General features: G+C 40.3%; 1 protein-coding gene across 26 annotated transcripts in view; it reads left to right on the top strand.

Moving 5' to 3' along the window:
• Nucleotides 1–22789, top strand: part of NRXN3 (neurexin 3) — a 967067-nt gene that overhangs the window by 418056 nt on the left and 526222 nt on the right. For all 26 annotated transcript variants that reach the window (XM_033061705.1, XM_033061719.1, XM_033061707.1 and 23 more), the window contains 4 exons: nt 1179–1298; nt 8035–8416; nt 9806–9996; nt 10508–10681. In XM_033061705.1, coding sequence (XP_032917596.1) covers nt 1179–1298; nt 8035–8416; nt 9806–9996; nt 10508–10681 — 867 coding nt within the window. The remainder of the gene's footprint in view (nt 1–1178; nt 1299–8034; nt 8417–9805; nt 9997–10507; nt 10682–22789) is intronic.

Raw genomic sequence — 22789 nt, 5'->3', positions numbered from 1 at the left:
TTGCTCATTAGGCACTGTGCTTCTTGTGGGCTATGGACTATCTGACATTAGTTTTGCCAGTGCAGTATGATGAGCTGTAGCAGTGCCTCATTGTCCCTATCCCATCTCTGTTAATATGTACAATATGTTTTGGTTTGTTTTTTTTTCCTTGGGTTCCCCTTTTGTCCGTTTGGGCAGTGGGTCCAGACCAGTGTGCAAGTTTGACTGTCATCTTTCTATGTTTTCTGGTACACCTGGATCAAAACCCACTACTTGAGTACTGAACTGAGATGAGGATAGATGCTTCTAATTTAGCACACACCATTATTCAATTTCACTTACCATTTGACATGAGTGAGGTGTTCTGGTCCTGTAATCTGAACAATTAATTTTTTAAGTAATTGCCTGTCAAGTGTGATGGGTGAGCAGCAAAACTAGACAAATATGGGTAGCACTACTGCTGTTTTCCCAGGAGCATTGTTTGCAAGGGCAACTGTGGTGTAAACTTTTGGAGAAGACCTGTCCTCTTTCTCTTTTGACTGTAATTCAAGGGGTGAAGTAAGCACCTCAAATCTAGGCTGCTTTGCCAAAGAACCTTAAAGCAATAAGCAAGGTTGGTGAATGGTTTTCTTTATGAGATTTTAATTATTTTAAAAATTATTTTTAATGGTGGGGTACGAAGTTCTGTGGGGGTTTTTAATTTTTATTTTTTTTTGAGGGGTTGGTGGGGTTTTTGGGGTTTTTGAAACTGAGACCAACCTGGTGTTTGATACAGAAGTGTTGAAAGACCAGTGTGTTTAACTTTGAAAAGAATCCCAAATACCTTGGGGGATGTTGTAAATCCAGATTCTTAAGAGAGCAAAATGCTACTGTAATGGCTCCACTTTAGAGGCATTTCAGACATCAACTTGTTTTCATTTTACTGTAGTGTGGTGTGCAGCGTGATGTTTATGAATTAGTACCACAGAACAAGAGGGATTTCTATCCATTTTAAATGCATGTGACTATAGGTCTCTGTGGAGGAAGGCACCTGAGTGAGTGGAAGGTTTGTGATTCCTGGGAAGGTGTAGGTGTGAAGGTTGTTATACACTTTACTGGTCTGTATCACACCAAGTTGATTTTCATGACTTTTCCCATTGAGAAAGTACTAATGCAATCATGGGTCTGGCTTTAACTTGTTCACCTATCACCCTTCCCAGGCAAGGGACCTGAAACTCTTTATGCCGGGCAGAAACTCAATGACAACGAGTGGCACACTGTCCGGGTGGTTCGGCGAGGAAAGAGCCTCAAGCTGATCGTGGATGATGATGTTGCTGAGGGTAAGTGTGATGTAACAGTATGGTTTGATCACTATCTTTGTATCTCTATTCCTAGTCTTTGCCATTATGGTCCTTCTCCCTGTTCTTTTGTGTGTCTTTCCTCCCACACCTTCCTCTAAGCACTCATGTATTATTTAGTGTTACTGTGTAGAAAATGAATCCTTAGGTCTGAGAGACTTCTTAGTCAGCACTGGGAACTTTTGTGATAACTGTAACGACCTGAGGTACAGGTTTAGGGGACAGATGAGCTTGCACTTACCTCAGACTGTAGAGGTGTTCAGCAGAATTTCGTCGTGATCCAGGCTCTTTCTGAGGTAGACTGAATAAACTCCATTCCTGAGTTGCATGTGTGTTGGTTTCCAATGCTGTGGAATCAAGGGCAAGACTTTCTGGATTGTACTTCTGCACAAACTATTCCTTGATGATTAACCCTGCATGCAGTACATGTGTACAGAGCATGGATTTATGTCTCTCCTGTTCGTTTTTGTGCTTTTTGTTTTCGTTTTCCTTTCTTATTCTTGATTTTCTTTTTTTTTCTCTTTTTTTTTTTTTTTTTTCCAATATCCCGAATTCTTGTTCTCATTATTCAGAGCCGTCCAGAAGAAAAAGCAAACAAGACAGTTTGTTCTCAACTTTGGTTTAGAGGTTAGGGAGGATCCTGATTCGACAGTGTCTCAATCCTTTTTTTTTCCTCTTGATCTTTTAAAAAAATTATTTTCTGCATTTCCGCACAGCTTTTTGAGCTTCTACTTCTTTTTTCTTTGCACAGAAATGTAGTTGCAGGGAGGAAATAAAAAATCAGTCAGTCAGGAAAGTTGGTGTGTCCCAGGTTAAGATTTGCATTGAACTGATCAAAGTACTCCAGATTGATCCTTTTTTAATTACAGAATTTTAGAGGTGATACTTTCTGGGTCCATTTCTCCATGACTGCAAGAGCCAGAAACCTATGTATCTTTTCTTTTGAAGTTCTAAAATTCTCACAGTTGTATATAATTTCAGGAACTGGATTTTTTGAGAAAAACATCAGTAGTCTGGAGGCTGATAATAGAATAATAATAATAATAATAAAAATACCCAACAGAAACCTGGATGCAAAACTGATGTGGATATGATTGTTAGTTGACACCCATGCTGGTTAGCCGAAAGTGAAATCCTCTTACCTGAGTAGTTTCTACTCAGAATGCAACTAGAAGGAATGGCTGCCACACATAGTGCCAGAACACTATATCCTATCTCTGAAAAATGTTTTTTTTTCTGTATGAATTTGAATTATTTTAAATATTGTGGTAATTTAGATTATTTGGAAAGCTAGCAGTCAGAAATCTGAAATAAGCCCAAAGAAGCTGGCTTATAGGATAATGGTTTGAAATACCTTTTCTCTCTGAAGTAAATATATGCTGTCCTATATAGACTGTGATTTTGCAAGAAAGAGTAAGAAAATCAATATGCAAGAAAAATCATTCCCTCTCCTTGGAAGTAAACCTTGGTGGTGGCTTGGTCAAAATTAGCTTATAGGAAAAATGTATTTTATTTAAGAGAGAACTTAAAAGAAACACTTCATCCTGATTACTTCTAAATTTGAGAACAATTCTTCTGGATATTCTTTTTTAGGAAGCACCACGAGGTGGCACACTCTGCATTACTGAATTGATCCACCAAAGCCATCTGGTTTTGAAGTCTTTTTCACGAAAATGAGTTTATAAATAATAATGATACAATCCTGTACTAAAATAGGATACGCATATGTACATGTATATGAATTACATAATTAAAGATGCATTACAGCTAAAAATATCTGCTAAAAGAATGCCATTATGGCGCAGTCAGAAGTCAGAAAAGCCAGAGTTAAGATTTTCTGTGCAATCTGTACCCCACTTCCTTGGGCAGATTATACCAGTCTTCAGTGGTGTGGTCACATAGATTTTTCCACAGGATTCTTGCTGTCTTAGGCATAGATCAAAAGTCTAAATTGGGCCCCCAGTAAAAATAAACAGCCTATTTGATGTCTGTCTTCTTATTGCTTGTTTGAAGCAATGCATGCCAGTGGATTTTTGCTCTAAATTTAGACTTGTTTTTTTTTTTTTGTTTGTTTGTTTTGTTTTCTTTTTGTGTGTGTGTGTGTGTGTGTTGGCTTTAACTGGATTTATTCCACTGTCTATGTTATGTGAAGTGAGTGGGCATCTTTTTCCAATTTGCAGATTTGGGAACAAGACACCAGATTAAAGCTGGATGTATTTGGTAACAATTTGCTATGTATTTTTAGTCATTTGCATCAGAAAGATTCAGCATATCTGTAAATTACAACCTGTAAATTAGTTCAACCCTACCACTTGGAGAATTAGATGTAGACAATTAATGACCACCTATGAAAATTGTAACGAAGTGTCTGACTTGGTTTCCTGTAGGGCATCTAAGGCAGAGGCAGAATCCAATTCTGGACAGCATTTCACTGTTTAATTACAAGACTGTTGTCCAACATTCCTCTTGACCTTAGAACATCAGTGGTAAATGAGACACAAATACAGCAGATAGATCCCTCTCTATGACGTCTTCCTAGCACCCAAATACCAGAGTGAAGGCTGGAGCTTTTTCTCTCTGCTACCACTTGAACTAGAGAGCTTCTGATTGCTGTGGTAGGTACAGTACTTTACAGAGCACAGTGGGGGAGCTAGAGGTTAACTCTGCAGGTGGGGCTGATAGCTAATGAGATCAGAAAATACTGGATTGCACTCCATGATTTCCTAGGAAATTACATCTCTGTCCTGATTCTGATCTTGTATTACCATGTCCTTTCCAGCTTTTCACTGACTACTCCTGACTTTCTACAGTACTGCTTCTAGCACTATTTCATTTTTTATTAAGCCCCAGACCCAGTTTTCTCATTTTTCACCTTTGCTAAGATTCTGGGTTCACCTCCTCCAAACTTCCTCACTCCATTTTTAACACCGCCTATATTTGGGCTCCCTATCCCAATGTACTCCAGATTTTCCAGTCTTGGCTTTTCTCTCCTGCTCAGGCCACAATTGCCTTATATTTTTTTGAAGTGTAGAAGAACAAAGGGAGGAGTTTTCTTGCCTTTGAGAACTGACATATCTTATTTTTATTATTCTAATTTTTTGAATTAAAGAAGCGGGATATTTTTTAAAGTGCCTTTTCTAATTTTAAGTAAATTTGCTTCTGATTTGCAAAAATCATAAATTTTATGACACTGAAACTGAAACTCTAAGCCTCTAAGAATCACAGTAGTGCAAGTTAGTGAGAAAGTTGTCTAAACAAATTTCCCCATGTACTATTTCAATTTTGGGAAACTTGTGTTTTCCAAACTAAAATAATATTACTTCTGGTAAAGAATTGTTTCAGGATTAAAAAACATTTGCATTGGTGCTGACACTTGACTTTTTAAATAGTCAGAAATTTGTGAATGCCTTCAGCTGCTTCTAGGTTTGATCAGCTGTGTCTGCTTGGACTGAAGTTTTCCATAGTCTTTGTATAATTGCATTTATGTTTAGATCCACTGGAAAAAATTAAAATAAGTTAAAAAGGTGAATTGGTTTATATAATATTTTTTCTTCATATTTAAAATAGATAGCTGATTTTCTTTTTTCTAATAACAACTGTGTTTGTTTGCTGTCTCTGGATAAAACTTGGTCACATTTTGGACAAAGTATAAACTGTAGAACTGCACTTTGTACATGACCCTGAGAGGTGACAGGAATATTTCAGTATTTCCAGAGTCTCTAAGAAGAAAATGACCATAAGTTCATTTAATCTGACTCTCTATACACTACAAACCAGGATGTACCATCCACATGTCTTTATAAGTGTGTTCAAGTTTTGTTCTATCCCCAAGAGAAAAAAAAAATTGCAATTAGTAGGAAAAGTCTTGAAAAGACTACTGTTTAGTTGATTGATTTTTTTTTTTTTTTTTTTTCTTCAAATACCTGGAAACTCTTAAGGTGAGAAGTGCTAGGAGACTTCAGGGGACAACATAGAATAAGTGAGAGTTCATAAGTCCCACTTGATATAATCTAGGGGAATTGGAGTAGTTTGTTCTGTGTTCAGCTATGGTGATTGATCTAATTCCCAGGTATAATCCCAATGACTGGCAAAAATCTCCTGCAGTGACTGGTTGAGAGTTGTATATATATGCCTGCTGTCCAGCAGATGCAGTCAAATCAGATACTGTTGCTAAATTTTGTCTGTCTGTAGCATACTGGAAATACTTATTCAGGTCTTTATCCAGTTGTCAAATTTCACAAAACTAGTGTGAATTTAAATATCTTTGCTCCCTCTGGTTTTTAAATCTGGTGAATTTGACCATCACGTTGAAAGGTTATGGGAGGGACCGACAGGTAGTGTGTCTGTTTTCTTTGGAAAGCCTTCTAAAAGAGACGACTGTGCAATGATTGTAATCACAAAGCACATTTGACTTGGAGAGATTTAATTTAATTTGCTGCTAATTAAAAATAGAGTTGAATGGTGAGAAACAAAGACAAAAAAGTAGAACAGAGTCTGCCACCCTCTTTCATTGGATGTGCTCCTTCCTGCCTCTGCCACCTGCCCCCACAGAGAGGGGGCAGACAGGGGTTGGACAATGGTGGCTGAGGTCAGCATGTAACAGCTCCTCTCTGATGCTCCTTCCTCCTCACACTTCTGTCCTGCTCCAGTGTGAGTCCTACCCATGGAATGCGGTCCTTCGTGAAGTGCTCCAGCACGAGTGGTCTCCACAGGTTTTCAGGAAAACCTGCTCCAGTGTAGGCTCTCCAAGGGCTGCAGTTCCTTCAGGAAATATCCACCTGCTCTAGCACAAGCATCCTCCATGAGTTGCAGTGTAGTTTTCTGCACCACTATGATCTTCTCTGTGGATGCTGGAGAATTTCCACTCCAGCACATGGAATGCCCCCTCCTTCTTTTCAGTCCTTGGTATTCATAGGGGTTTGAGTATTTTTTTCCCCTTTGCTTCTTGTGGGTAGCATTATGTACTTTCTTAAACATGTTTTCCCCTGGGCACCACCACCTTGTCCAAGGGGCTCAGCTGTCCCCTGTGGTGGGCAGGTTGGAGCCATTTAGAACTGGCTGTATCAGGCATGGGATAGCCCTGGGCCCTCCTCACTAAGGTTGCATAGTCAACACCATGCTGATAAACCCAATGAAGAGCTGCAGGATATTTCATGAGAGAAAAAATAATGGCCTGTATGTAGCAGAATTTGAATAATGGTTGTACAGTGAATGATGGGAAAACAATTAAATTCTTAGTTTTTTATTCATTCCTGTTTAGTAAATGGACCAAGGCACGTGTAGAAAAAAATACAGTAATTTCACGACCATAAGGCACACCGGACTATGAGGCGCACCCCCTGGGAGTTGGCAAAATTCGCAACTTTGTAGATCAGATAAGGTGCACCGGACTATAAGGCGCACTTTTTTTTGCAGCGAGGCTCCGCCCCCGGCTCCCCCCGTGCGGTTGCTGGCTGAGGCCCCACCTCAACCCGACAGCCATTGGCCCCCAGGCCCACCTCCACCCGGCAGGGGTGGAGCCACGGGCCCCGTGGCCCACCTTCACCCAGCAGCCATGAGCCCCCGGGATTGCCTGGACCCAGGAGGGCCGGTGCCACGGGCCCCCCGGCCTGCCTTCATCTGGCAGCCGTGGGCCCCCAGGCCCGCCTCCACCTGGCAGGGGCGGTGCCGCGGGCCTCCGGGCCTGCCCCCAGCCGGCTGCTGTGGCACTGCCGGTTCCCCCCCCGGCTCACGGCTCACACTTCCGGGGTGGCAAATGTCGCAACTTTGTACATCAGATAAGGCGCACCAGACTGTAAGATGCACTTCCGGGTTCGGGGGAAAATTTTAGTCAAAAGGGTGCGCCTTATAGTCATGAAATTACTGTACTTGCTCATGTGACCAAATAGGAAAACCTACTTTAATGAAGAACTATGATAACTAATAAGATTGGGTGAAAGGGTTTTCATTCCGATGTTGCCCCACTTGTCTTTATAGCATATTGCTGTATTTCATCTGTCTGTATGGGTTCGGTGTCTGCACCGGTGCCTAGCACACTTAGTGAAACATTTAAATATGCTGTAGGAAGAGTTTGATATACTGAATAGCTTGGATATTTTGAGGGGTTAAAATCTAGTCATATGTGGTAAATAGCACAACTGGTAGGTTGATGATTTAAATATATGGAGGTCTTTTTACCTGTTGCGTTTTTGCGTGTTTCCCTCCTGCCATGCTCTTAAAAGAAGAGGAATAACATCAGGCACAAAGAGAGAACAAAGGAATTAATATCAGCAATTTTGTGACTGTTTTTACTTCTCGCACTGCTCTTTTTATATTAATCTATGTTTATCAAGCATTTTCAGGAAATGCACTTGGAAAAGGTGTTCCAGAAGTGTTTGTTTGGCAAATGGTCTGCTGCACCAAATAGATCCCTGTAGGCTTTAAGGGAGATGCCTGGTCTTCACTGAAAATGAAGTTTGTGAAGCATAGGGAGAAGTACAGAGCTTGCTTCCCATGGCCCTTTAGGGGCCTGTCTTTTCTGCCAGGTGTTGGTAACTGCTAGACTCACACATCTCCACCAAGCCTCTTCACCAAGATTCTATACATCCTTTCCTAAGCAAGCTACTGAACAGTGATGAGCTAGGATTCAGTTCTGCTATTAGTCTGGAAACTGGAGTGTGAAGGGCTCCATATAACCTGCTGCTGATCCCCAGTATTCCTCCTTGTTTCTGTCCTTCAGGCACGATGGTTGGTGATCATACCCGCTTGGAGTTCCACAACATCGAGACAGGCATCATGACAGAGAAACGGTACATCTCCGTCATCCCCTCCAGCTTCATTGGCCACCTCCAGAGCCTCATGTTCAACGGGATGCTCTACATTGACCTGTGCAAGAACGGGGACATTGACTACTGTGAGCTGAAGGCACGCTTTGGTCTGCGCAACATTATAGCTGACCCTGTGACGTTCAAGACTAAGAGCAGCTACTTGAGCTTGGCCACCTTGCAGGCTTATACATCCATGCACCTCTTCTTTCAGTTCAAGACCACCTCAGCTGATGGTTTCATCCTCTTTAACAGTGGTGATGGCAATGACTTCATTGCAGTTGAACTAGTCAAGGGGTAAGTCACTTTCTGTCATTTTCTACCAGCTCATGTATAAATAAATTTAGAGGTGAGCTTAAAATGCTCACATTTGGAGAAATTCACCTGATGCTCACTTTTTTTTCTGTTTGCTGAGCTGTAAGACAAAGCATTCAAACAAAAACACTGAAGCTTAAGACTCCTGATTTTATCACTGACTTCCTTCTGTGGATGTGGGAGAGACATTTTGACAGTGTGCAAAATACTAATTTTAAGTCATTTGGACATAGTTAATGTTTTGTCCTGTCAACCTCACAGATTAGCACTGAAGAGGAGATGTGCTGTGGACTCTGTATGCCTATTCTTCCCCACTCCCCTCCCCCACCCTTTTTTTTTCCATTGTAATACTTGTTTTTCTGCTGTCTCCAGTGAAAGAAAAAGAAAAAGCATATGGGCTGCTGAATTTCAGCTTCTGCTGGTGATGCTTGATGAAAAGCAAACTTGCTTTTGAGCTGCTGTATTCTTTTCCGAAGACCAATAGCTTATTAAAAAAAGTCCTTTGTTAGCTGAACAAATTTTGATCTCTTATGATTTAGTCATGGTAGACATGTTTTCCACAGTTTCCTTACTAGTCCTGTTTATTTCAGTTCAATCTGTTTTTGTTTTTGGCTTTGCACATACTTCTGTAAGTGGGACATTGAGTAATAAAAGAAGCAATAGTCATGAACTCCTGGTGCTCTGTTGAGAGTTGAAATTTGTTGTCTTTGTTTTTTTTATTTTTTTCTTTTCTACATAGAATACTTCTCTTCCATCCTCAGGTGGATTTCTGTGTTTGAACTATATAAATAATTCAGGGTAAAACTCCCATGACTTCAGTCTTTGTTAGGGTCCCTATTTTTGCCAAAAGCTTTGCTAATTGTTTTTCAGCTGTTTGAATAAGTCTAGGATCTCATGAGAATTTTACTACAATATTTCAAGTGAGTTTCCCAATTAACTTCTTATGGGAGTTATTCAAAACTTAGAATTGACCTGGGGAATATATCTGCTCCAAATAAGCATATCTAGTGTTGGTCCCCAGTACATTTATCAAAATTAGCAATTTAGAAAAAATAATTATATGCATAGGCAGTGTTTTTGTGGATCTGAGAGAACTTTGTGAAAAAAAGGGATGTTTTATGGTTAGAATCCGATTACTTGAAATGTTGTCATCTCAAAATACTAATCCTTACATTTTGGTGGAAAGAAAACAGCTATATTCTTTCAAAGCAGTGGCTATTATTTTGGCTTATTCAAACTTTCTAACTCAGAGATATTTCCCTTCATGACTTTTTAAAGTTAATTTATCAGCTCTGGCTACAAAACCAGCTTAATGGTTCAGTAATTCTGGAATGCTTCAAGAATTTTAACTAGTTCTTGCTATATTTACAGCTATATACACTACGTGTTTGACCTTGGAAATGGACCTAATGTTATCAAAGGCAACAGTGATCGTCCTCTGAATGACAACCAATGGCACAATGTTGTCATTACCAGAGACAACAGTAACACACACAGCTTAAAAGTGGACACTAAGGTGGTCACTCAGGTTATCAACGGTGCCAAAAATCTGGATCTTAAAGGTAAACTCTACAAGATTGACAGATTCCCCCTTTATTCCTGAGACGCTGAACAAGTTAAAAAGAGAGAGCTTGGTGTAGCCGTGCATTATAGAGGAGTAAATCTGGAATTTTCACATTTTGGAATTCAAATTCATTTCTCTCTTTTGTTTGACAACTTCTTGTAGCTGAATAGTTGGTCATGTTTTGCTTTTTCAGAAATTGTAATTTTTCAGTTGTTCCTAGTTAGATAGCAATGAGAACAGGGATTATTTAGGACATTTTGTGATGAGTTTTTTTTGTTTGTTTGTTTTTTTGTTAGTTTCATTTTTGTTTTGGTTGGTTGTTAGTTTTGGGGGTTTTTTTGGACTTTTTTTGTAATAAAGTAAGAAGAAGTGAGTTTTTGCACAATACTTTGCTCTGTTTTTAACTTTTTCTGCCTGTGTTTGCTTTATTCACATTTGGTGGCAAGAAAAGTGACTCTAGAAAGTCTGTAACATCCTTCTTTTTGTATGTTTACCTCTGTCTGCTCTAGGTGATCTCTACATTGCTGGCCTAGCTCAAGGCATGTATAGCAACCTCCCAAAGCTTGTGGCCTCACGTGATGGATTTCAGGGCTGCCTGGCATCTGTGGACTTGAATGGGCGTCTGCCTGACCTTATCAACGATGCTCTGCACCGCAGTGGGCAGATTGAGCGCGGATGTGAAGGTATCACTGATTTCAGAGAGGTTCCCCTCTGCAGCACTCACTTTGCACTTCATTGTTGCACTCTGTGCATCTGTTTACCTTACTGTCCATTTCATTAGTTTGCTTCCATTGCAATATCCCTTCACTACACTGTTGTCCACCAAATGCAGCTTAAGGATTGACAGTTTCTGTGAGTGGCTTAGCATCTTTTTTCCTATATGCTACATCCCCTATGAGTTGGTACCTTCAGTAGTCGGAAAGGATGGTACTCAGGCATGGACTACTACTTACTAGCAGTTTTGTAGTTTTCTCAGCATGGTTTATTAGCATTACGGTAGTCTTAAAACACTTTGGAAGGTGTTCTGAGTATTCATTTGTGCTTCAGAGCACCCTTTCTTGGGATCCACAGAAGTAAGTATTTTGAAGAATAAGTAGAGACAGGGGAAATGGAAGCTAGAAGGAGCTGAAGGGTAAAGTCTGGACTGATAGGAAGTTAATTTTTTATGAGATAGGCCTCCAGTGAAAGCACTGGAGGCATTGACTCTTCTGCCTGGAAAACACTTCTCTTCTGTTGTTTCTCTTTTCCATCCAGTTTAGAACTAAGTAGAACAAGTTACTTTTTGTAGTATGTAAACTGTAGTGATTTCTTGAAGTCTTTTTAAATAATTTGCTTTTCCTGTAAGCTCCCATTTGTTAGAAAGAATATTGACATCAGCATCACTGACTCAGTAAAATGCACATAGCTTCAATTCCCAAAGCACTTGGGATACTTACCAACCAAAACTCCAGAGTTTTGCTGTCTGGGTTAAATGGCAATCACCATTATGTGTAGAATCATTCCTTCCATGCTCCCACAATAATACTCTGGTTTTTGAGAATTTTGTGTCCTCGCACAGGAGCTCACTCCATGTCAAATCCCATCTCACAGCATTAGCAGTTGTAGAGTGTTTTTATTCTGTCTTTCTCTCTTTTTCTTAGTAGTGTCTATTAACCACTTTGATTCTTGAGGAAATGAGCACAGTGTAGGAGAACTTGTGTCTTTGCTTTTTTGTGGCAGAGTCAACATCCCAAAAGTTTCTGTACAGTTGTTTGTAAGGTTCAAGGAAAAAATTCATTTGAGGTTTATGAAAAAGTCTGTTCTTTAATATTAGTGATTTTTTGATAACTCTTTTATTTCAAATTATTGCAACATACTAGCTTTTTAGCTGGCATGTGATCTCTACTAGCCCTCCTCCTCAGAGAACCAGCCAATTAGACTATCCTGTTCTGCATGTGGCTCAGAGCCATGAGGCTTTCCCAGAAGACTGTCCCATTGGAGCTGTGGTGTTTCCTTCTCCTGTGCCCAGTGTAGGTCTTTGATTTAGTGTTGAGTTGCTGAGGTTGTCTAACATCAGTGCCACTCCCAAAACACACAACGTGGCACTTGCTTTGTCTGTGTGCCGGTGTGGTTCCAGCGCAGCTGCTGCCTGAATGTGGAGATCAGTTCACTTTGCAGAACACAAATTCCCCTTCTCTTCTAAAGTCCTTCAAACAGGACTCAGAATCGGCAAGAGATCTAAAAAATGGTGATAAGGTCAGTGATGGTCCTCATTCTGCCTTTGGAAGAACTTGGTCTTGGAAGGCTGTGCCTGTGCTACCTTCCCAAATGGTCCCTGTTCAGTACCAAGGAAACTGCTGAAGAGGAAAGCGTCCTTTTTGCCAACATATTTAAGATCAGTAAAAATCCCGAGAATCTGGTCACCATAAAACTGTTACATTTGTTGTTGGGTGAGGTTTTTTGTTATTTTTTTAATCATAACAATCCTCAAGGCTTCATCTCAGATCTGTCTCGCTGCCTGCTGGTGCCTATTCTCACAGTTGCCAGTGAAAGTCATGCCTATCTCCCCTTCTCTAAGGAAAGAAAGCTCTAAGGTTGTTCAGTCCTTATTTATGTCTCCTTAGTTTGTTTCCATCTGACTTTGGGTACAGTCTTAATGCTTTTAAGGGCAGAAGACCCAAATAATCCTTGCTGCCTCATGATGTTTAAATATGTTTTTAATAAACCATTGCAGCCTTTCTGTCTGAATGGTCTGCTGTGTGTTGGTTTGCTGGACATCTCCGTATTTCATCATGAAGGACAGAGGGACACATACACGATGGGAACATGCATGCTTAAAGAAATGTTATTACATCCCCACATATGAATCTTGTCTTTCAAATGTCATGTGAGAGAGATTTCTGCTAATTCTTGTCTTTTGTTGCGGCTTTGCTTTCAGAGGCAGAGATTACAATGTGGCAGCTGTTTTCTTAGAAACTGTCAGTATGATCTCAGGACAAAGTCAAAGAAAATTTAAAAGAAGAAAGCCTTGAGAACAGTAGAATATGAGCTGTAGGTCAGCAGAGAGCACTTTTCTGGCTAAGACGCACCAGTACTGCTACTAAGAGGTGACATTGTTGCATCCTGTTCATGTTTTTTATTTCTGTTCACGTATTTCAATACTTTGTTTCATACCACCAATTAAGATTCACAAGTTTCAATAGGAAAATAATATTCCTTATTGTCATAGTTCATCTGCCACCTCTTTTATTAAGTTTTAGCAAGCCATTGAACTTCCTTGACCACTTTGTTCCTCTAATGTGCTTAAGCATGACTCAGCCTCTCTGTGCACCAAAGCACACACCTACCACAGAATTATCTGTGTTCCAGCGACAAGTAAGGCTTCTACTTGAACAGGAAGCACTTTCAATAATTTATATTTATAGGACATCTTTTTCTTTGGAATCTTCCAAAACATTCTTAGTCATATATACGAGTCACTCTTGAAATGCAGGCATCCTTGAGACTGAAATTGGCTGGTGTTTAACAGTGTATAGTAGCACTAAAAAAAAGTCAGTTCAAGACTTAAGGCAAGAATTACTTTACCTCTGATGTTCTACCAGATTTATTGCTAAAATTTCTTTAAATTATACATCGTGGGATTTGTTTAAGCTAGCACAACTAAATAACCTCTTCATCATGTTTTTTAGGTGACATACCAACTCCCTTTTGCATCATGCAGCTTCCATGTGTGCTGTAGAAACTTATGGTTTCAGCTTTTGAAGTCTACCATTCAATCACCAGTGTGTGACAAGATGATAGCTATCACACTGACATGTTTTGTGTTTCAGTGTGTCCTATAGTACCATTGCTTTTGGCAAAGGATTTTGAGGGGGATTATCTGGAAGAAGAGAACTCAAGAGTGTCTGAAATGTCAAATGAGTTTATGGAGTTAAAGCTTCATATCACACACCTTTTTATTTTTAATTTTTTGATGTGGTGGTTTGGTTTATTTTCATTGGACTTTTGCAATTACTACATTCCTGATTTTTCAGGAGCAACAGGCAGCTCTTCACATGTCTTGATGGTCTGGTCAGATTTGTATGGGCAGCTTGTGTTTCCCTGGAAGGGATGTGGCAAACCCAGAAACCAGTTTGCTGCCTGATATGTTCAGGTGTGATACACACAGCTCTGAGGAGAATAAATCTTGAAGAGAATAAATCCTGGGGAGAATGACATGATACCAATATACTACTTCATTTTCAGTTTCTTGATCTCTTGTGCTCACTGCAGTTTTCATCACTCTCTCTGACGTAACAAAAGGGCCCTTCCCCATACCACCATCTCAAAAAAGGCATTGGTGAGAGGACCTGAGAAAAGCTATGAAAAGTAGGGAAGTGGTTAAGACTTAAATGGTCCTTGTGTCAGTGTTGCATCAGGGATTAAACAAACAGAAGAGAAAAAATGAATTCTCAGAAAGGACTTCAAATGGGAGGCCCTCTACTAGTGGAAGCTCGAAAGCAAGTCTGCCACCTGCTTTGGGCCTTAGTTTCCCCATGCATAAAATTCATCTTTCAGGTATTCATGTATTTGGGATAAAAGTATGAAATTCATCTGTGCCTTGCAAACATGGGTGGAGGCTTCTGGACACGAGCAAAGCATCAAAAACTGAAGAAAAGTCTTCCATCAGGACGTAGTTTTCTCTGGTCTGTTTGTCAATGGCCTGTAAGGGGTGGTTGGAAACTTTTTACTCCTGAGTTTGAGTAATGCAGACTATCTACATCAAACATACACAGTTTGAGAGAAATTATGTCTGCACTATGGTGTATATGAAAAGTTAGTAGATAGAAGAAATTGTACCAGGTGACCTCCTTTCCCTTCTTTAAAGTGAAAAATTTTAACTTCAGCTCAGCTTTTTCTCACTTCTTGACTTTTAAAACAAGTTCTTGCTGAACTTGTCTTTCTACTAGATAAATGGATCAGTTTATTCCATCCACGAAAATCTAGATTGAGTGATTCACTGGTCTTTGAAAAAGTTAAGCAGATGTCCAACCTTTTGTGTAGTTTGAAGACGATGCCCTCAATATTCATGAGTACTTTCTGCCTTTGAGGGATTTTTTCATCTCTCTTGATTTGCCACATGTTCTCCTGTGTTTTCCTTTCCTTTGATTGGACATCCCTATATTGCTTACCATGGGCACTAGAGCTACCTGAAATTCAGCTGCATGTTCTAAATATTTTAATCCCATCCTGTTGTAACCCAATACCTTACTGTTTTGGGAATGGTATGTCCCTTTAGCCCTGTGACCCCTGCAGGACCGGTGGACTGGCCCCTGCGGTGGGATTGGCCTGAGGCTGGGGCTGACCCCTCCCCTTTCCTGACCCTTAAAAACCTGTGCCCCGGTTTGGAACTTCCTCTTTTTATCCTGCTCTCTCGCTTTGACTACATGGAAGCCTAAGAATAAAGCAGAATACCAACCCTGGGAGAAAGAGCCTCTAATATCCTTCTGTTCTACATGAAACAGCATCCCAGGCCAGCTCTGCAAGGTATTTGGGGAGCAGACCAGGCCCCAATAGGGTGCAGTTTCACCATCCCGCACCCAGACAGCAAAACCTAACAGCAGTGGCTAAAGAACATTTTATTTCTTCTGTAAGGTAGTTTTCTATGTGCTTTAGAGGTGTTACTTCTACCTCACCTGTTCCACTAACAGCTTCTCACAAAGGAGACTGATTATTGTTAATCTGGTTGACACTATTCCAGATGTTTTGGGACTTTTTTCATCCTAGTTTAATCTTCTTTCCAGATCCCACTGTAAAATCATAATCTTTTGCTACTTTCCATGAAATAGTATAGTTAACCTTTGGAATTCACTGGTACATGAAAAGCATGAATGACACATACAGGCTGGATAATCAGAAACACATTTTGCATACTAAGCACTATGTGGAAAACAGCAAATCTAATCTCATGCTTAAAATCTCACAGCAGGATAATGTCAAAAAGGATTTCATCCTTCATCTACTCAGTAGAGAAATTTCAAATCTGGTCATACTTGACTTTCTCTGTGGAATCAAAGGTTGTCCATGGAAGAGTGGAGCATTAATTTGCTCCATGATGGTTTGACATCTTTCCTTTTCCTTGCTTTTGTATTCTGTTCTCATAGTGTTACTGGATTTATGGAACAAATATGAGCTTTACTCTCAGCTACAAAGAAAATGAGGTGCAGGGAAGTAGCGTAATTTCACGATTATTAGCCGCACAATTTTAACTAAAATTTTGGTCCGAACCTGGAAGTGCAGCTTATAATCAGTTGTGGCTTATATATGGACAAAGAACAAAAAGTTGCTGTGTTAGTTTGGACGGTGTCAGGGGTCTGCTGAGAAAGGCAGAAACTTCTCTTTGAAATGGAGAATGTAAACCCCCTCCCTCCAAATTATTATAATTTTGAAATCAAGGGGCTTTCAGGCAAAGATGGGAATTAGAAATAACAGATCTTTTCTAGGGAAATTAAAATAGAAATACAGTACTACAAAGAAACAAACTCCAAACCCTGACAGAGTACAACCTGATACCCTGTCAGGCAGGGTGTTGGTAGCAGTCCCATTAAATGGTGGCTGCATCCTCCTGCAGTTACAGATGTGATTCAGTTGGAGCAGTGCTCCTGCAGAAGGTGCAGTTTCCCTCTAAAGGTCCAGTGGTGATGTGGAGAAATCCGGTTTTCCTCTGGAGTCCAGTGGAGAAAGGGGCTCCCTTAGTGTCCCAAAACCTCTGTTTTTATCTTGGTAAGAAATGTTGGGCTCTTCCTCCTGGCTGGAGCAACTTCCAATGGGATGCAGTAATTTTATCAGTCACACAGTGGGACTCAATGGCCATTAGCAGAAAATGACTGGCTGGAGGAAGGATGGGTTGTGAAAAGATAAAGAACAACGCCCTGCCTGGTTTCAATGGATGGCCCATTAGCAGAATATCTGCCGTTGAGATAAGGATCACTGTCCCCACCCTCAACAGATGGTGATAGAATAGATACCTTTTATCACATCCTGTATTGTAACTTGCGGCTTATAATCAAGTGCGGCTTATGTATGGACAAAGAATGAAAAGCTGCTGGCACCTGGAAGTGCAGCTTATACTCAGTGCGGCTTATAATCGTGAAATTACTGGTACCGAGAAATTTGTTAGAATAGGTGTTGATGCATGGAGAAATGCATCCTTTTTTTTCTACTCCTTCCCCCTTTCTTTTGAATTTTGTTTAAGGAAAATGAGATTTTATAGCTTTATGTAGTAAAGCAGTTTCAAAAGTGGAAAGAAAATTCTGACTATCTCAAAAAGGGAGGATAATTGGTATCTTGAGTCATTCATAGGCTGTGAAACAGCAAAGATTCAAAATGTTAAAATTCTTAGGAAGTACAGGAAATGGCATTTGCACGTGTCAGTTGTAATTTATTGCATTGTAAATGTAAAAGAAGACAATGGGGAAAGGAGAACTACCTATGTTTCTTCAGTATCAGCAGTGATATTCAAACTTTTTAAAAACAGGTAACGAAGGTAAGTATGCACTTCTTAAATAACCATCTTTTGAGCAATGAGGTTGATAATCTGTTGTTTTGCCATTCCTACCGTGCTAAGTAATATAAATATTTAACCTTCAGAAGCAGGAGATTCAGAAGCTGCTGCCTGTGCTCCCATCTTTGTCTTCTACTTTTTCCATTCTGAAAGAGAAAACTTAGAATCAAGGTATAACACACCAAAAATCGATGTGGCTTCTTTGTAAACTAATTCAATTAAAAAATCAAACCAACCAAACAAACTGAAACCAAAACAAAAGTCCCAAATAAAATAAAAAAAAAAAAGAAAACTTGTGCCTGCACGGAAGACCATCAGCTGTATTGTTTTTCTTTTACTGCTCTTCAGTCTTCAGAAAGTGTATTTAGATGTTTACATAATCAGACTTAGTAGATCTGTGACTTTTTTTGCCATGTAGACTATGATTTGACCACTGATAACAAGATCATTCTGACTTAGCTGAAATAAGGAGCTGGTACTCTTTGGGATTTTTTGATTGCTCTGATGACTAATTAAGACTAAATGGGTGTAAAGCCTGCTTGCCTGTTGATGTAAGTTTTTTTTAAGAATGTGTTGAAATCCATGAGCAGGTGACAGCTAGTGAGGGGGCAGGGTGTTACTGTCACTTATATCCAGTGTCGAGTTCAGTTCTTTGGATAGATAGAAATTTTTGTCTTACAGAGTTATCAGTCCTTTATGGTTTTCTGGCAATAAATCCACTTTGGACAAAAAGCCAAAATATATGCTTGACAGAGGTACTGAAAGTCAAATAGATTTTTTAACTTAAATTGATTCCATGCATTTCTCAAACAAGACAAAATCTCTCTTAAATTGTTGTAAATACTGAGAGATGAGTTAAAGTATGTGATGTTTTTTCTTTTTTTATAATCTCCAAATTTGTGATTTCATGTGTGCATGAATGAAATGCAGTTCATCTCTTTTTATCTGGTTTTGTTGTCTGTTAGTTGTGTTAATGTAGTAATTGTCCCTCTGCACCCTTGTTGCTTTTTTTGATTATGCATGTTGGCTGTGATAATTATACCACTTGCTTTTATTTATTCAAAGTGATGTTTATCTGCTTTTATACTAACATGTTGTTTATTGTCTTTGCTTTTTTTTTTTTTTTTTTTTTTTGCGCTAACAAAGTTGAGTTGACCAAAGCTGACCTGCAAGGTAGAGAAGGTTGTGGTTATTCTTCTCCATTACTTGTTTCAATGAAAGATGCTTTTATGTAACATTTGGTGCCTTTTACTGGATGCATTCACACCTCTAAGGCAGGAACAGAATGGCAAGGCCCAGAATCTCTGAAGGGGAATTCTGGCTTGAAGAACAACACGGCAACAATGGAACTGCTTCTGTTGACCTGCGGGGGTTTGACTGCATCAATCTCTGAATAGCCATAGAAGCACCAGTTGATTTCCTGGAAAGCCTAATGATCAGGCAAATAGCTGCTGTGCATCAAAGTGTAGAAGGCCCTCAGAGCTTTAAAAAACAGAAAGCTCAGTTAGTTTCTTGAGTACTGATCTTAAGGAGGGAAATCAGGAGGTAAAAACTGGGTTTTTTTGGTTTATTTTTTTAAATTTAGGTTTTGAAAAATCCCACAGAAATAAAACAAACCTCAAATCTCTAATCTACAAAGTCCCTTAATATTTAGATTGGCTTTTTACAAGCCATGATCTGGGCAGGAAGGGTTCCTTTTAGTAGGAGGGCCAGCACAGTAGCAGAACCTGAGGACAGCACATAGGAGCAGCTGTTAACACTGAAGGGGATGAGGACACCCTTGTCCCCTGTCTCAGCAGTCAGTGCTGCCAACATTACAGATTTTCTGTGCCACAAAGCTCCTTCGCCAGCGGCTGTTGCCACAACAGCCATGTCAGAGGCTTCCTGCAAAGAGGCTTTCTGACAAGTCTGCAGGTCCCTGTTGATGCAGAGTGCCTGGTGCCTATCTGAGAAACTGGGGCCAAATCATCTCCTGTGCAGAAGGTGTGTCCTTGTTGAGGAGCTGTGTCACCAGGTAAAGGAGTTATTTGAGAAAGGCAGTAGGTTGAGTATAGCATTTGTGAGAATATGAAGGAAATCAGGTGTTCTTGGAAACCCTGTAGACTTTTTGCCTGGGGCATAAGTAAGGAAATATACCTGTTAGAAATGAATAGGTCTTTGATAGTAGTATAACTATATAAACAAGAAATTATTTCCATGGCATTGAAAGTGAATCCTTTTAAATATGATAATGAAAGTGTACTTCCCAATTCTTTGGTAAAGACTGCAATATAGAATACAAATTAATTTATTCTGGAATGCCATGAAAATGTTAAAAATTGCTCCCCTTTTTTAATGGAAAAGGAGATAATGGTCTCAGGTATAGGGGGAAATCAGAGGTATTGAACAATGTGTCTCTGTTTAGCAGTCCTGAAGCCACAGAGGGCATCTGTTGTGGGATCATCTTAGTCAACTTGAAATTTTATGTCTAAGCTACTTAATGTCTAAGGTTCTGTTGTGAGACAAAACATAGAATGTTTCTGTTTCACCCTCTAAGACACAGACTTCCTGACATTTTACGTATCTCTGGTATTAAGATTTTGTAGCTTTAATCACATGATTCATAAACCTGCGTTTGCTGTGAAGACCTGGTGATATTGCTGACCTCATCTAATGTACAGTAAATTCACGAATACAAGCCGCACTGAGTATAAGCCGCATCTCTGGATGTTGGCAAATATTTCGTTTTTTGTCCATAAATAAGCCGCACCTGAATATAAGCCGCTCTGTCGTTCGCAGCGAGGACCCGCGTGCAACAAAGTTGCCAAATAGTAACAGAACGGCGCCAGGGCGGGGTTTACTGGCTCAGCTAAGGCTGTGCAGGCTCGGCCCGCTAGGGGCTGCTGACGGGGCCAGGTAGCCCAGCCCGGCGCTGCCACTCTGGGGGGCCACTGGGGGCCAGCCGCCGCTGCCACTGGGCTCGGTCACCACGGCCCGGCGCTGCCCTGTGGTGGCAGGCAGGGACGGAGCCCCCCGTTGCCTCCCCGAGCCGCGGCAGGGGCGGCCCGGGTCCCCCCCCTCCTCCCTGAGCCGCGGCAATGGCGGCACGGGGCCCTCCCGTCTCTCCCCTGGGCTGCGGCAGAGGAGGGAAGGAGGGAGCTCTCCCGCCTCTCTCCCCGCCCCCCGTGCTGCCTGCAGGCAGCCAGGCTCTACTCGTGGTGCAACAGAGTAGCAATTTGTAACAATCGCAAAATGCCGACTTTGCAGCAGCTCGGCTTGGCACTCTGGCTGGCACTTCTGAGGTTGTAAATGTCAGAAAATTGGTGCGGCTTGTATTCATGAAATTACTGTAATACATGTAATTTTCAAATTAAAATATTCTTGTTCTGTATTCCAGGTATAGGCAGGTAGCCATTACCTTTCCTTCAGGATATCATCTGTGTTTTTAGGTAGAGTTTGGTGTTCTATGGCTCAGTAAAAAAGAATAAAAATAAATTTGGAGCAATAAGGATGTTTTAATAGGTAAACAGTTTATCACTGTAGCAGTTGTTGACAGGAGCATATTAAGAGATACCCTCTCACCCAACAGGTAATGATACTGGCAGTCTGAGATAATTTTATCAACTGGATCCACACAAGACATTGAATTTGAAATATTTGACAGCCTTCATGTAGAAAAAAATTAATGTGGTGTATTTTGCTTTATGCATGTGGAGCATCTGACTGCAACTATGTTTTGTTGGCATTTCTGACCTGTTCCCAACTGTAAAAAGTTGAAATACTGTGTCTTACAGAAGTGAGTGATATAGAGAGGTGCTGCCCCTAGGGGACTTTTCAAGTTTATGTAAATGAAAGGGGTTAAAGATGAGCTTTGGAAAAATAGGAAACATATGTGGACTGGGAATGATGTGATGAGAAAAAAGTGTCCTTGAAGTACACTAGAGAATAAATAACTTTAGGATTAAGATGTTTGTGCCATCCACTCAAATTGCAGCAATGATTTTGGGACTTACATTAGACATCCACAGCATTGTGTCTCTCTTGCCACAGCCACTGTTGTTCTCTGTAGTCGGTTATGTGTCCATCAGAATTCAGAATGCATGCTCAGGAACTCCCTAGCTTGATTTTTGATGTTTACCGAAGTAGATGTATCATAAACAAGAAGTTCTGGAACAAAGAGATCTATTGTTTTGATTTTTCCAGAGTCCTCAGAACCAAAGGCGTATTACAGCTGTGAAGATTATTCCATCTCAAGCTCAATTTTTTGCAGAGGTCTTAACCCTGTAGGAATATTTGCCCTTCAGATAGAGACATCTGATTACATTGAAGCCTGAGGGGAAGCATTTGGCTTGAATGCATAAAGTGGATTATTGGCTTTTCAGGAAACCAACCTTTGCTAAATAGGTTTGGCTATTTCAGGACAGGCCATGACACCTCACACTTAAGAGCTGGACCCTTGTGGGTCCGTTCCAAATCAGACTACTCTATGATTCTTTTATATTGCTGTGATTTGCAGTGAGGAAGGATGTTTTTCCAGTTTACTGTTTTTTCTTGTTCGTGTGCAGCCCTTTCAATTTTCCTTAATGCTTTTAGTTTCTGTGTCTGAATGTTCAAATGCTGTTTACTTCCTCTGCTTTGTTTGCATCTCCCTGTCCCTTGTTGCATTCTGTGTGCAGGCATACTCCCTTTTATGCAGTTGACTTTTTGTCCTATGGTTGGAATTTTTATTCTTTTGGCCTTTTTTTGTTCTTCCCTTACTAGCATGTGCATAAGCACATTGTTCATGACCTTTTAGATTACTTAGAAATGGAGAATGGAAGGCTGGCAAGAGAGGAAGATAGGTATATGCCAGCTTTCTTTGAGGGGAAAGAAATCCCACCACTTTGCAGATCCATTTCTACAGATTGCCATTGCTGCTTGATTCCCTTCTGTAACCTTGAGATAGATGTGCTTTCTGTGGGAGAAAGAACATTTGTGCATAATTCTTATTTTAACTAGTCCCAGTTCTTGAAGTTTTCAGACCAGCCACTTATTTGGAATAAAAGGACTCAGCACCATGACTTTTATCAGGTGGATGAAATATTCAGGCTCTGTTGAGGCTCTGAAAACAAATGGCTGCATTTTTCAGAGGACAGAAGAATGCTGGCTTTTGAGCTATTTCTGACAATGAGTAACTTTAAATATGGAACCTGACAGATGCCTAACCTTATTTAGGTGATGAAAGGGATGATGAGTTCTTAACAAAGTATGAAACTGAGAGCTTGAAGAGCTGGCCTTGCAATCCTTGAAA

The sequence above is a fragment of the Catharus ustulatus genome, chromosome 6, assembly GCF_009819885.2.
Source record: "Catharus ustulatus isolate bCatUst1 chromosome 6, bCatUst1.pri.v2, whole genome shotgun sequence".
Classification (NCBI taxonomy): Eukaryota; Metazoa; Chordata; class Aves; order Passeriformes; family Turdidae; genus Catharus; species Catharus ustulatus.
Note: the sequence above shows the minus strand (reverse complement) of the source record. Positions and strands in the feature narration are given on the sequence as shown.